We start from the raw sequence: 14520 nt of genomic DNA on the forward strand, positions 1-14520 counted from the left end.
TCTGCAGTTATTGGAAAGCCAGATAGAGAAAAAAAATTAAAAAGGGGCATAAGTGTCACTTATATTAGGAGTAGTTATTAATATTAGCCGAAGGAGCCATTAGCACCTGCAGCAATGCTTTTTTAATTTTTGAAGTGGTATATTTTAAAGTTTTTGTGGGTACGGGGTTTCTTTGGGTTGAGTTGAAGCCAGGTCAAGGGAGGGAAGGAGATGGTCCTGTTCCTGTGTGATGAGGAATGTTATTATGTCATTGCTGGTGACTTTCCACATGAGCATAATTTTGCCTCTCCTCCTACATAAATCTTGTTGTGTCAGAGCAGTTATGCTGCACCATCACTTGGTTAAAAGCTCTGAAGGGTCCTTCTTTCTGTGGTTAAAAGCTCTGAAGGGTCCTTGTTACCCTGTAGCCTTTAATAGTCAAATACTGGACATTCTTCCATCTCCTTTTGTGCAATGTGAATGTTAGCTGAATGCAGACAGGTCACCTGGTAATTTCAATGTCAAAAGAAATTTACATGCTCATCATCTATTAAAATTGAGGGAAGGTATATATGGATTTACTGATATTATATCTTACTGGTTTCAAGATTCCCAGATACATTATAACACTTCACGAACTTTTGGCTCACACACCACACGAACACGTTGAGAGAAAAAGCCTTGAATTTGCTAAATCTAAACTGGAGGAACTTTCAAGGTAAGATTTTTCTACCTTATCTTTGATAATTTAGAATTAAAGGTTTTGAAAAGAAAAACCAGTTTTTCTTTATTTTTGTTTGTTTTTGCTCTTTTAAAAAGATATGCATTTTAAAGAAAAGTATCAAACCCAAAACAGAAGATAATGAAAAATAACAAAAATATCTCAGTGTAATATTTTGCCTGTTCTATTTTTTTTTCTTTTTGGCAAATTTAAATCTCCAAGTATCTCCTTGTATTTTGGTTAGGGAGAATTGAAATCACTACAGAAACCACCTATTCCTGGGTTATGAACAGAGCAGTTTTCTTTACAAAAAAAAATTTTTATTTTTCTTAATTTAAAGAGAGAAGGGCATTTTAAATAATTATGGTCTTGGAAAGTATCTAGTTCTCTATCTGTGTTATAATTTTAGTGTACTAGTGTGAAAAGTGAATTTCATATTTGCTTCAAATAATGCCAGATAAGCAGGAACTCCAGATATATTCTGAGAACTTTTCCTCCTGGTGGAAACCTGCGCAATGAAGCTCTTCCCTGAACCCCCAGACTTTTCTCAGATATTTCTCTCATCAGCCCAGTGGGAAATGTGTTTCTCCTCTCTGGGAAATGCAGTATTCTGCTGTGAACAAAGAGAGCATGAGTGAACTCCAGGATATAAATATTCAGTGTCTGGAGAATTCACTAAAGATGTGCTTGGACAATATTTAGTTGTAAAAGATCTGCACAAGCAGATAAATCAGCTTTGGACTGGCTTCATCACATAAGTCAGAGTTCACTGCTGATCCAACTGATTCACCACTGAACACTCAGAACTGGAGTTTGAGACTGACTGATCCTCTCTGCTCATAAAGTCAGTAGAGACCATAAATGTAAAATGAACTGACTCATTTCCATCCCTTTAAGATAGTTCTGAGGGAGGAGGAGATTCCAGGAACTGCAGTCCAATTTCACTTTAGGAAAATATAATTGCAAGAGCATATAAGCTCCTGGGTTGGTTTCAGCACTAAAAAAATATGTATTTTTCTCAGTAAGGGGAGAATGCCTATAGAAAGAGCAATAAGGAAAAAGGAAATGTTGAAATGTCAAAGCTCTGGTTGTTGAGGGAAAGGAAATGTCAAAGAAAGGCAATTTCAAGGAAAGAAAAGGAAAGGAGAAAGGAGAAAGGAAATGAGAGAGGAGAAAGGAGAAAGGGGAAAGGAGAAAGGAGAAAGAAGCAAGGAAAAAGGAGAAAGGAGAAAGAAGCAAGGAGAAAGGGGAAAGGGGAAAGGAAAAAGGAGAAAGGGGAAAGGAAAAAGGAGAAAGGGGAAAGGAGAAAGGGGAAAGGAGAAAGAGGAAAGGAAAAAGGGGAAAGGGGAAAGGAAAAAGGGAAAGGGGAAAGGAAAAAGGAGAAAGGGGAAAGGGGAAAGGAAAAAGGGAAAGGGGAAAGGGGAAAGGAAAAGGGGAAAGGGGAAAGGAAAAAGGGAAAGGGGAAAGGAAAAAGGGAAAGGAGAAAGGGGAAAGGAGAAAGGAGAAAGGGAAAGGAGAAAGGAGAAAGGAGAAAGGGGAAAGGAAAAAGGAGAAAGGGGAAAGGAGAAAGGGGAAAGGAGAAAGGAAAAAGGAGAAAGGGGAAAGGAAAAAGGAGAAAGGGGAAAGGGAAAGGGGAAAGGGGAAAGGAAAAAGGGAAAGGGGAAAGGAAAAAGGGAAAGGGGAAAGGGGAAAGGAAAAAGGGAAAGGGGAAAGGAGAAAGGGGAAAGGAAAAAGGAGAAAGGGGAAAGGAAAAAGGGAAAGGGGAATGGAAAAAGGGAAAGGGGAAAGGAGAAAGGAGAAAGGGGAAAGGAGAAAGGGGAAAGGGAAAGGGGAAAGGAAAAAGGAGAAAGGGGAAAGGAAAAAGGGAAAGGGGAAAGGAAAAAGGGAAAGGGGAAAGGGGAAAGGAGAAAGGGGAAAGGAAAAAGGGGAAAGGAAAAAGGAGAAAGGGGAAAGGAAAAAGGGGAAAGGAAAAAGGGGAAAGGAAAAAGGAGAAAGGGGAAAGGAAAAAGGGGAAAGGAAAAAGGAGAAAGGAGAAAGGGGAAAGGAAAAAGGAGAAAGGAGAAAGGGGAAAGGAAAAAGGAGAAAGGAGAAAGGGGAAAGGAAAAAGGAGAAAGGGGAAAGGAAAAAGGGGAAAGGAAAAAGGAGAAAGGAGAAAGGGGAAAGGAAAAAGGGGAAAGGAAAAAGGAGAAAGGAGAAAGGGGAAAGGGGAAAGGAAAAAGGGGAAAGGAAAAAGGGGAAAGGAAAAAGGGGAAAGGAAAAAGGAGAAAGGAGAAAGGAGAAAGGGGAAAGGAAAAAGGAGAAAGGAGAAAGGGGAAAGGAAAAAGGGGAAAGGGGAAAGGAAAAAGGGGAAAGGAGAAAGGGGAAAGGGGAAAGGAAAAAGGAGAAAGGGGAAAGGAAAAAGGAGAAAGGGGAAAGGAGAAAGGAAAAAGGAGAAAGGGGAAAGGATACTTTGAGTTGTGAAGATGAAACAGGGACAGCGGGCGACTCTAAAGCCATGGAAAGGAAATCTTAAATGTGAGCTACACAATTCTAGGCAACACTTTCCTGTTTGTGCACTAAGGATCAGGTTCTCTTCTATCAGCTGTGAAGTGTTTGTAGCTCGGTGGCATCTGTCAGATGTGCTCAGGAACAGTCACTAATCTGCCAAATTGGCTCCACCGCTGAAAAATCAAAATGATCACAACAATGGTTTGAAAAGGAGAGGAAAAAAGGCAGGAGACCTGCTCTGGAGTGATGGGGCACTGGGTGGGTAGATCTGTAGCAGGTGGTGAAGGGCATGCACTGTGTTTTCAGAGACACAGCAGGTGTGAGGCACATTTTGAGGAGATAAAGTGCATTTTTGTCCCCAACAGAGTGATGCACGACGAGGTGAGTGACACAGAAAACATCCGGAAGAACCTGGCCATAGAGAGGACCATAGTGGAGGGCTGTGACATATTGCTAGATACCAGCCAAACCTTTATACGCCAAGGTAAGACATTCCTCTGCAAAGCTGCCCAAAAATCATGAAAAAAACTGCACTGAAGGCAGCAGGGCTCACACTGCCATCGTCAGGCTGGGCACTGCACTGGGCACTTGTCAGCATCCTGAGCCTGCCCCCTGTCCCTGCAGGGTGAGTCACAAAGTGCCCTGAAAACAGGTGATTTTGGGCTGTGGTTGGACCTCAGTTCTGTGCTGTCTTCTGCAGGAAAATCAGCAGCACGTGAGTGGCAAAGCCCCCATGGGACTGTGATTCACATCCTGCCTGGACTGTGGTCCCAAGGGGATGGAGCAGGGGAAGAGCAGCACTCTTCTCTCAGTCTATTGATGGCAGCTTTGGAGACTCTTTCTGTTGAAAATCAGTTACAGCAGAGGTGGAATTTGTTGTTAAGTTCCCAAAAACTCTGCTAGAATAACATTTCCATTTTAAATAAGGGACAGGGTTTTTTTTGCCAGGAACTGCAAATTGGTTACAATTCTTACTTGGTGGTGTTTACTTTAGCTGCTTGTTTTTCTCCCATTTATATAATATTTTACTTTTGGATCTCTTGAAGCCCGTTACCAGGTTTATACAAAATAACTACAGATCTGTGGTGCAGGATTTTGACAAGGTTTTCCTCCTTTGTGCTGAAAAGCATTAAAATTATTCAGGAAAGGTTAGGAATATAATGTAGGTACATCCCTTCCTGAAACCTTTTCCAGATAACCTCAGCAGAACATCTGATATTTGATGGGGGCCATATTGTACCTGGTAATTAATAGGCTTTCTGTACATTTTGTAACACATATTATGCTGTTTCTGTAGTTATGTGGCCAAACTATGACTTTTCTGTAATAACTTCCAATATTATTTTTACAATACACTAACAATATTGTTTTTACAAACTCTATTAAATGACTTGATTGTTATTACATGTATACATTTTTATCTCTGAGGTGTTTTAAGAGTTTTGAATATGGCATTCAGAAAAAAAAAAAGTTGTTTTGCACCCACAGCCAAAAAATTATAATGCTGTGATTATCCTAGGTTGACTTGTACTATGAAATCTAATTAAAGTTTAGAGTTTTTTAAAGATTATTACAATATGTAATACAAATATGTATTTTTATTTGTTGAGGTTTTCCCATCAAAACTGACTGACAATGTGTTGTCTGTATACCCACTGCTTCATCAGTAAAATTTAGAAATTTTTTTTCTGAAGGAATCAATCTGTACAAATTACTGTTGGCTTGTTAGTCCCAGGCCAAACCCTGTAAGTAAATTAAATTCAGATTTATTTCTAGGCACACAGTCAGAGGGCAGTGGACAGGAGTCTGTGTTACAGAAGGTTGTATCAGCTTATCTGGTGGAACATCCACTGCCTGTGATTCTGTGCAAGGGCAGAAATCTGAATAAAGCAAATGAAGTAATGGAGCCCATTTTCCTTTTACATCTGACAGTGGGGTCACTTTGGCAGTGGTGTCCATCTCCTCTGGTTTCAGTTAGGCTTCCATTTGTTGTGCTGATTAGTGTAGATGGGCACAGGAACCTCATTTCCAGCTTAAAACAGGAGAGAGGAGCCACTACCTTTGTTCAGGCTTTTTTTGTGGATGTTAACGACAACTTTTTTATGTGTTACAGACTTTTTATTTTAAAGAAGAGATTGATTCTGTTGAGTTGTGCATGTTGAGACCACAGGAACTGTCCCTGGCAATGTTTTGCAATGCAGATTGTGAACTCTCATTTGAGTTTCTTGGGGTCTGATTTTCCCTGCCTTTTACGTAGGTACAGATTTTATAGTCAGGCACACAAACAAGTGAGGAATGTTTCCTTTGTGAGGCTGAAGTACACTCAGGGAGTCTCAAATCTGTTGACATCCAAACAACTGAGCACCCTGAGCCCCTCTGGTGCTTTCAAACACTCTGATGCTTCTGCCATCAGCTGCTGTGAATTTACCTCTGCTGATAAAGATATCGTAACCACAAAATCAGGCAGTAGCTGGAGCTGGAAGGGACTTTGGAAATTACCCATTCCAGTCTCAAGGCAGCACCAGCTGGAGGAGGTTGGTTTCTGCCATGCCCCCTCAGTATTTTGTTCTTCCCAAGGACAGAGACTCCATAGCCTCCCTGAATGAGCAACCTCTTCCAGTGTTTAACCCTCTGAGCAGTAAAAACAAAAAAGAGCAAAAAAGCCTGAAAACCTCCAGCATGGAGAAAGCCAGGCTGAGCTGGTAAATCAGACAGTTCAATGTAGACTTCTGAATGCTTGGGTTTGTTTATAAATCCAGCCTTTTATATTCTTTGGATTGAGCAAAGGCTGAGAGGATGACTGTTGAAGCATTGAAGTGCTGAAAGTGCTTAAGGCCTGAGGCTGGATAAAAATTCATGGGATTACACCATTGTCCAAACTATACTGTTAATGAATGTTCTAAAATTAGCTTCACTTGCTCATTGCATCTGTACATTGGCCAATTGTGACCATTTTTTTCCCTTAAGAGGAAATCTGTGGTAGAGCCAATGCCCAGTTTTGTTAACCACTAAAACCTGATGAGAATGCCCAAGGTCCTTGCTTGGGGTCAGCCATGCAGTATGTGTAGGAGATGTGTCCCTCTCTGCAGGTTTGAAAGAGAGAAAATGCAGTCTCTCTTTTCTGCTTTTAGAGAGAGGTTTGCTCTGTTTTACCTTATTAAACAGTATTTCAGCTCTGTGCAAGAATATTGTTTAACCTCAGCCCATTATGACAGAACAGAGCATGTTAGTCCTGAAAGCATTCCAGTGAAAATAAAAATAAATAAATAAACAAAAATTACCAGCGACCTTACTTCTGTAAGCATCTAATATTTATAGGTACTATTACTCTACTAAGCAAAGCAGAAACAAAAAGTACAGATTGAATATTGCTTCCCTAAATGTGTAGATGGAATTTTAGGACTAAAAGTACCCAGGGAGTTTTGTCTGGGAGTTGTTTTGAACATGCTGGCCTTGCAGCGTGGCTTGAGGGACAGTCAGTGTAACATGGAAAAGTCATGGTTCCAACACATGGAAATGATCTCCTCCCTCTCTCCTACAGCTGAGGCAGGTTGGCTGCTTGTCCAGGGGAAATGCACAACAGCCAGTGAATATTTATGGGTTTGGGTCAGAATGTAAGTGAATCTGAAATGTTCCAAACTCCTCTGCAAAATTCTAGAGCATAACTTCACTGTTGTGTTTCGGTGACACAAGTTGTGTTATACATTTAGTCTAAATGTGAAATGTCTGTCAGAGAACACTGTTATCTGGCAAATTTACTGCTGTGTAATTTCCCATGTCAGTAGAAGTTTATATATTAATAATTTAAGGCTACTTAAATATATATAGAGAGAGCTAAGTGTAGGAAAAAAATGTAAATAGCACCTTTCTCAGTTACTGCAATTTCTCTGTTTGTTAATGTAAGCTTGCATATGTGAACTTTGAGAAAGATAATCCTTTTGACAACACAGAGTAAGAATTGCTAATCTAATATTTCATGGATAATTCTGTCAGGCTGGCATTGTGTCAGGGTGCCACCACTACTTTGAGCTTTGATGCAGTTGTGCCACTTCGTATCTGGAAGGGGCAGGTCAAAGCCTTCTCCTGCTGCTTGTTCTGCTGTGCAGCTCCCTTTGCCTCATCAGTTTCTTGGCGCTTTTGTGACCTTGCTCCTATCAGGGAGCTAAGTCAGCTGCCTCTTCCCAGCATTATTTTCGTGCTGGTTTAGCTGTGTGAGTACCTGATGCTGGAACAAGGCACGAGCCAGTGTAAAGGTAATAGTGAGGAGAGATGTGTGGGAAGGAGACTAGGAGGTCTCTTGGCTGCCCTGTCTGCTAACAGCAAGTTGTATGGTAGAAATATTTCTGTTTAATCTACAGAGGAGTTGCACTTCACCAAATTTAACTCCTGCTCCAAATTTGGAGGTGATACCCATGGTGGGATCAATCTGGAAAAGTTGGTCACAGACTGAGATGTGAAACAGCAAGAGAAGCAGAGCTGTCCCCAGCCTGGAACTCTGCAAAGCAGAATTCAGGCTTATGTAAGCAGGTTCAATTTAGTTCGGGAGTGTTTTACTGGCAACACATTTCGGATGAGCTGTGGAGCACTGACAATTATGCAGTACAAGATGAGAAGGAGAAATGTGCTTCATTTCCATCTCTCTTGCACTCGGGCACACACACAAACTCTTTTCCATCAAAAAGAACTTTTCCATGTTCTTTCCATTCTGCGTCTCTTTGGTTTGGAAGTGTCTTTTGCAAGTGTAGTGGCTGTCAGAGTGGTGTTTGCTGCTCAGCCACATTTTCTGATCAATGGCCTCTTAGTGTGTTTAATTGCCTAATCAGCCCTGGATCTAATCCTGCCATGTACACTAGTGTTAGTCTAGACTGTACTTGAGTCTATTTATGATACTAAAAAAAAAGGGAATCTGTGCAGTAAAAAAGGGATTGACTTGTTCTTGAAAGAGATGCTGATACACATTGATACTGGAATGAAGAGTTGTGTTAATTAATGTAAGAGTGCTCAATGAATTAACAGTTTGAGCATTACCTACTAAATATTACTGTAATACAGTGGATTTTGCACCTTCATTACCAGGTTCCCTTATCCAGGTCCCCTCAGTTGAGAGGGGAAAGCTGAGTAAAGTTCGCCTGGGCTCATTGTCTTTGAAGAAAGAAGGAGAAAGACAATGCTTCTTGTTTACAAAACACTTCTTAATTTGTACAAGAAGTTCAGGAGGAAAACTGCATCTTCTTAAGGTATGGACTTCATATTATGATTTAATTTTCAAAATGAAAACACATCTTTGGTGAACTGCCAACATTTTGCTGTTTTATGTGTTTCATGTGAGTGTTGCATTAGTGGTTAAAAACAAAAGTGGGGTGGTGCACAATGTTTAACTGCTTTGTCTTTTCATTGCAAATAATAGAATTCAGACAATTTCCTTTTATTAGACCCAGTTAATTCTAGTAAACTGGGGATTAGAAGCAAGGCATTGATGTATCTATTTGTTTGAAGTGGTGAATAAATTCATTGTATGTAGCACTGAATTTAAGTCAGTTTTCAGTGCATAAATCAGTCAGTACAACCCTGCAGAATTGCCAAAGAACATTTTCCAGAGCTCTAATAAAATTAATTTTCAAAGTCAATTCAGTTTTCCTGAACAGCATGTTCTCTTAAAATAAAATGTCATCTAAGAACAATCTAGTTATATTTGTTGAGAATCTGTCTTTCATAGTGCTGGCTTGTGGGTAAAGAGATGTTGGTAGTTCATGAAGAGGGTTATGTTGAATGGAATTTTAATTTGGCATACCAAGAGGTTATTAAGGGTCACGTACTTTCCCACTTTGCACCTCTTACATAGTTCAAGTACTTATGCAAAATAAATAGAGTCTAATGGAACCTTTAAGAAAAATTGTATGTATTTCACTTAAATTCAGAAGATGAAATTCTAGTTAACTTTTTTAGAACTTGTGAGCAAGTCTGTGTGTGCCATAAATTAAAGCATGGTAAAAGTGAAAGAAATTTTGTGCATTGTACTATTAATCTGCTGTATTCAGAAAAAACATTATATTTAATCAGTTTGAGTTTAGTTATTTAAGGAAAAAATGTGCATCATGAAATTCATGTATCTTCCTTAGAGCTCTGAGTAATGTAAAATGTTAGAGTCAGGCCTGTCAACATTTAAAAAAACCTGTGACAAATGGGAATAAATAACATTTGTGTGAAATGTGCTTTGTTTCCACAGACAGGAGGTGTTCTGTCTCTGATAGAATGCACTCTAGTCGAGGAGACAGAAGCAAGTGATGATGATTGTAAGTTAAATTCAGCTGTCAGTAGTAAGTACAGTTTCTAGTTTCCTAAAATTAGTACCCTTTTTTATTTTTTCATAAGAGCAAATAGATATGTTGTTGTGAAACCAGTAGAATACAGTGTAAAACTGATCCATTAAAATTGCTGTTCTTATAATGGACATGCTGTCTTGGATGGGGCATTGTTTTGTTGTATTTGTTCCTGCTGTTAACACCCCTTACTGGATTTTCAAGAGGGCTGGCTGGAGAAATGTGGCTTTTGTATTCAAGTTCACCCAGACCATCTCGGAAAAAATTTTATTTTTTTTTTTAATTAAAAAAAAAAAGGAAAAAAGCCTTAAATAAGCTAAATAAGCTGCATAATAATTTGCTTTCTGAAATACATGGGAGTTGACTGATTTGGAAGAATTAATGGGAACTTTTTTGCCTTGGGATCCCCACAAATCAGGAGTGCAAGCTTATTCAAATGGCATTACAAAATACAGTCTCAGGCTGATTTTATTGTTACTCCTTTTGTCTTCCATCCTGCAGTTTGTCAAGTTTTGCACTTGAATTGTGAAAGTAGTTTTATTGAATGATACTTGTAGTATGGTGAAGATGTATTAGCATACAGGTGTTATAAGAAACTTTATCTTGAAGAGCAAATCCCAATATGTGAACAACAAGATGAGTTGTTGGATACCTAATTGGATTTGCTCTTTATCAGCAAGATGTTTTATAGCTTTTCCATTGTAAATGAAATAACTCTTTTCTTTGTCTTACACTGTGACATTTCATGGTGTGACTTTTTTTTCTTCCCCTCTGGCTGTAAAGCAAAAGGCTCTGGGCAAGTGTTTGGACACCTGGATTTCAAGCTGATAGTGGAGCCCACGGATGCTCCTCCTTTCACTGTTGTCCTTTTGGCTCCATCACGGCAGGAGAAAGCTGCATGGACAAGTGACATCAGCCAGGTACCTCAGTGCTTTTCTGTCTTGGTTGGAAAAGCCAGGTGTCTGCTGAGGAAGGCAGGAGCCTCCCCTGAAATGGAAAATGCAAACCCCCTCCCTCTGAATTATTACAGCAATTAAGGGGCTCTCAGGCAAAGATATGGGAATAACAGTTCTTCACTAGGAAAATTAAAAATACAAATGCAGTAGTACAAACAAAACCAAACCAGTGCCAGAGTGAGAGCAGTCCCTGTCCCCCTGTGTGTCAGGGGGTGGCACAGCCCCATCCCATGGGGGCTCAGCCCTCCTGCAGTGCCAGCTGTGGCTCTGCTGGAGCAGGGATCCTGCACAAGGGGGGAGTTTTCCTCTGCAGCTCCAGGGCTGCTGGAGATGGGCCTGGGCTCCCTCTGGCCATGCAGGGCAGCAGAAGCTGCTCCTCTGGCAATGCACTGGGCAAAGGCTGCTGGGCTGTCCCAAAGCTCAGATTGGATCCAGGTAGGAATGCTTGGCTCCTCCCCTGGGCGGAGCATCTCCCCATGGGATGGTGGAACTGGAGCAGCCCTGCAGGGACATTCAGTGGCCATGGACAGGAGATAATTAATAATGAATGGCCCATGAACAGCAGAGATCTCCTGGAGGGAGGGCTGGCTGTGGGAGAGATAAAGAAAACTGCCCCATGAACAGCAGAGAACTGCCCCAGCTCTGACAGATGGGAATGGAATCCACACCCCCATTTCCAACCGAAGACATTTTCTCACCTGGTTTTGGTGAGGTCTTCCTTCACTCTGAGCTTCTGAAAACCAGCCTAACACAGGGGTGATGAACACCTTTGATTTGCTGTGAAAAAACATTAGTGCTGCCTGTTCTCCTCAAAATTCTGTCATTGCATTTGGGTCACCAGGGAAGTCTGTTTCTCAAAAACAGAGATGGGATATAACTTTCAGAATTGTCCATAGACAAACATAGTGGTAAGCATTTTTATGTCTAAGGAGAGCCCATCTAGACACATATTTTGATTTAAGAAGAAGGTTTATTCATGTACTGGTTTATTCATGATTTTCATACAGATCAAAACCACCTCAATCCTAGCGTGAAAGTGATACCATATCACATCAATAATGAAGTAAGAAAATGGGATAAATTCTTTTTTCCACCAAAAATTAATGCTAACAAACCATTATAAATAATTGCTGAGCATTCTGACAGTGTGCAGGAACTGTCAATGTTGTGAATGAACAAAAAGGGTATTTAAATTTTTTTAAATGCAAGGGATAAGTTGTTGGGTCCTTTTAAAATTGCTTTTTACTTTAAACTAATAGAAATAATAGACTAAATAAAATAATAGACAAACTAAAATAAAATAATAGACAAACTTCATCATAATCTATTTGTGGAAATAGGTTGAATGAAAAAAAAAAACCAAAAAAACTAAAACCCCTGAACTTCCAGCTAACCAGAGCTAAATCAAGGCTATTTAGGTTTTGTTTATGCACACAAACAAGAACATACATCTCTCATAGTTCTGAATTCAGGTCCCATCCTCTATTAATTTAGAGAGAAATAGCTGATTAGAGGATTATCAGCATGGAATGTCATGCATTTCCAAAGTTGCTATCATTGCTGGCAACATCTCCAGATGAATCATCATCATAATGAGGAGAAATTGCTTAAAAAATAAGAATTCTGACTTATTTTGTGCCAGATTAACATTTTTGAAAGAACAAAAATAGGCAAATAAAAATCTCAAAATACAGTATGAGCTACAACTTGCTGTCTTACAGACAGACCTGGTTGGAGAATTTTACAAAACAGATTTTCAACAGATTTTCAGGGAATTATTGTTGTTCCATTGGTATGTAAAATTACTGGAGTAATTTCCTGGCACAGATAGACCATTTAAGAATGCTACTAAGTCCATTCTTAGCCTAAATTATAATAATGTAAAAAATTGTCTGTGCTAAGGTGCTAAGGGCTTCTTTGAAATATTTCGAGGTCAAATAGGGGAAATATAAGTACTTCTATTAAATGTGTTTCTCACTGCTTTTAGGTAATGATTTGAGAAAATCATACTGTGAATTACTGCAGCTGCACTTTCCAAATAATCTTAAAATCCTGAATTGAAACCCGCATAAAAGTGCATAGATGATATTTAAAATTTAAAACTATAGTTGTAATCTAAACCTGAAGAGGCCTGTGATTATCAGGTTTGAGCAATCCAATATCAGTCATTGGTTTGAAATTAAATGTTCCACAGCCTGAAGGCAACGTGTGTTCTTGAAATCAGGATAAATGTGTGTGATAATTTCTGGAACTCCTTTTTACTGATGTAAGGAGATTGTCCATATATTTAAAAAAAAAAAAAAGTATATTTATATGTAAACATATATATGTATATGTGTACATATGAATAAAAGTAGGAAGTATAATGAAGACAAGAGCCCTGTAGGGTTTGGTAGAGGTCCAACCCCTTCCCCAGCTCTGTTCCCTTCTTTGGGCTCATCTGAACTACATAAAGGTACACTTAAAAGTCCCTCCTAATCCCAGCCTCAAACATTTATACAGGAGTTTGCAGGGAGCAGCTTGGACAGCTTCCTCACAGCTGCGTTTCACAAGGAGCACCACTTGAATTTGTTTTTACAAATGTGTTTCTGGAAGCTTTTATATTCCCTTTTAGTCTTTTGCACAGAGGCAGAGGTTAAGATATTACTGTACCCCTTGGAGTATAAAGCATTCTGACTTTCTTGTGGTCTTGATTTCTCAAGCTTACATTCTTTCAGGAAACACTAGAAATAATGAGTTTTTTTCCCTTTCAAAGGAGCTTCAAAGGAAATATCACTTCCAACTCAAAGTACTTAATCATGTGGAAAAGAAAAGGTTTCTGAACTGAATACCCTGAGAGGCAAAGGCTAGAGAAGCATGTCGACTCTAATTCTTGCATCACTGATTTTCATTTGAGAAAATACCTTGTCTTAATCAGCCCATACCCTGCAAAAGCTGTGCTTCAAGCTTATAGGGATATGAAAAGTGTTTTGACTTTAACAGTTTTCAATGTTTATTTCCACAGTGCATTGATAATATAAGGTGCAATGGATTAATGACAATAGTGTTTGAAGAAAACTCCAAAGTCACAGTGCCACATATGATCAAGTAAGTGCAACAGAGAACAAAATAGATTGTTGTGTTGCTTCAATAAAAAATTTAACAATAGAAAGGACGTGTTTAGACAATGCAAACCTTTAATTTTTTTTTCTAGCATTTTGGTTGAATGGAACTGATTCTATATTCCAAAACATATATTTTCAAATCCCTTTCTTGGAGTTGTAGGGATCACTCAGAGTGGTAAACTCTCAATTCCCAGTGTTGGATCACAACTCAGATTTTTCTGGGTTTTCAGTAGTTAGCTTCAGTTACGCCTCAGATGAATGATTTTGTTCTCAGCTTTTCCTTGTCATCTCAAAATTTTATTGGACATTTTTACAATGTCTTCAGAATTTATGTGACTGCAGACAAGTACCATTTTCAAAGGTACTTTGTTATAATAGCCAAAGTTTTTGTTCTCTGTATTTCTGTTATTTCTGTTAAAAAATTACTTTCTCTCATGATTTTAACTGATCACATCAAAGTAGCATCATTGTTTATAAGGCTGCTTCCTTTACCTTTGGATTATCTCAGTTATTTATTGTAATAAGTGTTTTTTGTTTCTAGTGAGATATTTTCAGTACATGATTCCAGATTTTTAACACAGCTTGGATCTTCTGCATACCTCAATTTACATGAGTTTTACTTTTTAGAATACAATGAATATATAAGTGAATGGAACATATGGATAGACATAAAACTATTTCCTTTTTCACTATTATCTGTCACATCTCTTGGTTTGTCAAATGCCTCTTCTGTAGTTGTTTCTTCTCCTCTGTGCTTAGAAATGGGAGAGAGAAAGCATCTGGGAATGCACTGTTAGGGCACACACCTTTGATCCCTGGAAATAAGGCATTTTATTGTCCTCAGCTTTATTCCAGGAACTCTCCAGTGCGTAAAAACTTCTGTCACCTGCTGAGGTTTAAAAGTACATTTGTCCCCTTTAAAGTACAGCAGGACCTCAGTCCCCATGCCAACA

At 39.1% G+C, this 14520-nt stretch overlaps 1 protein-coding gene across 3 annotated transcripts in view; it reads left to right on the forward strand.

The window, feature by feature from the left end:
* RASGRF2 (Ras protein specific guanine nucleotide releasing factor 2) overlaps nt 1-14520 on the forward strand; it is a 130216-nt gene that overhangs the window by 57327 nt on the left and 58369 nt on the right. For 2 of the 3 annotated variants that reach the window (XM_066569084.1, XM_066569085.1), the window contains exons 8-13: nt 588-697; nt 3553-3671; nt 8264-8424; nt 9414-9480; nt 10291-10427; nt 13468-13550. In XM_066569084.1, the coding sequence (XP_066425181.1) occupies nt 588-697; nt 3553-3671; nt 8264-8424; nt 9414-9480; nt 10291-10427; nt 13468-13550 (677 nt within the window). Of the gene's footprint in view, nt 1-587; nt 698-3552; nt 3672-8263; nt 8425-9413; nt 9505-10290; nt 10428-13467; nt 13551-14520 lie in introns of all 3 variants that reach the window. The other variant, XM_066569083.1, reaches the window with a different exon arrangement.

This window comes from Molothrus aeneus, chromosome Z, assembly GCF_037042795.1.
Source record: "Molothrus aeneus isolate 106 chromosome Z, BPBGC_Maene_1.0, whole genome shotgun sequence".
NCBI lineage: Eukaryota > Metazoa > Chordata > Aves > Passeriformes > Icteridae > Molothrus > Molothrus aeneus.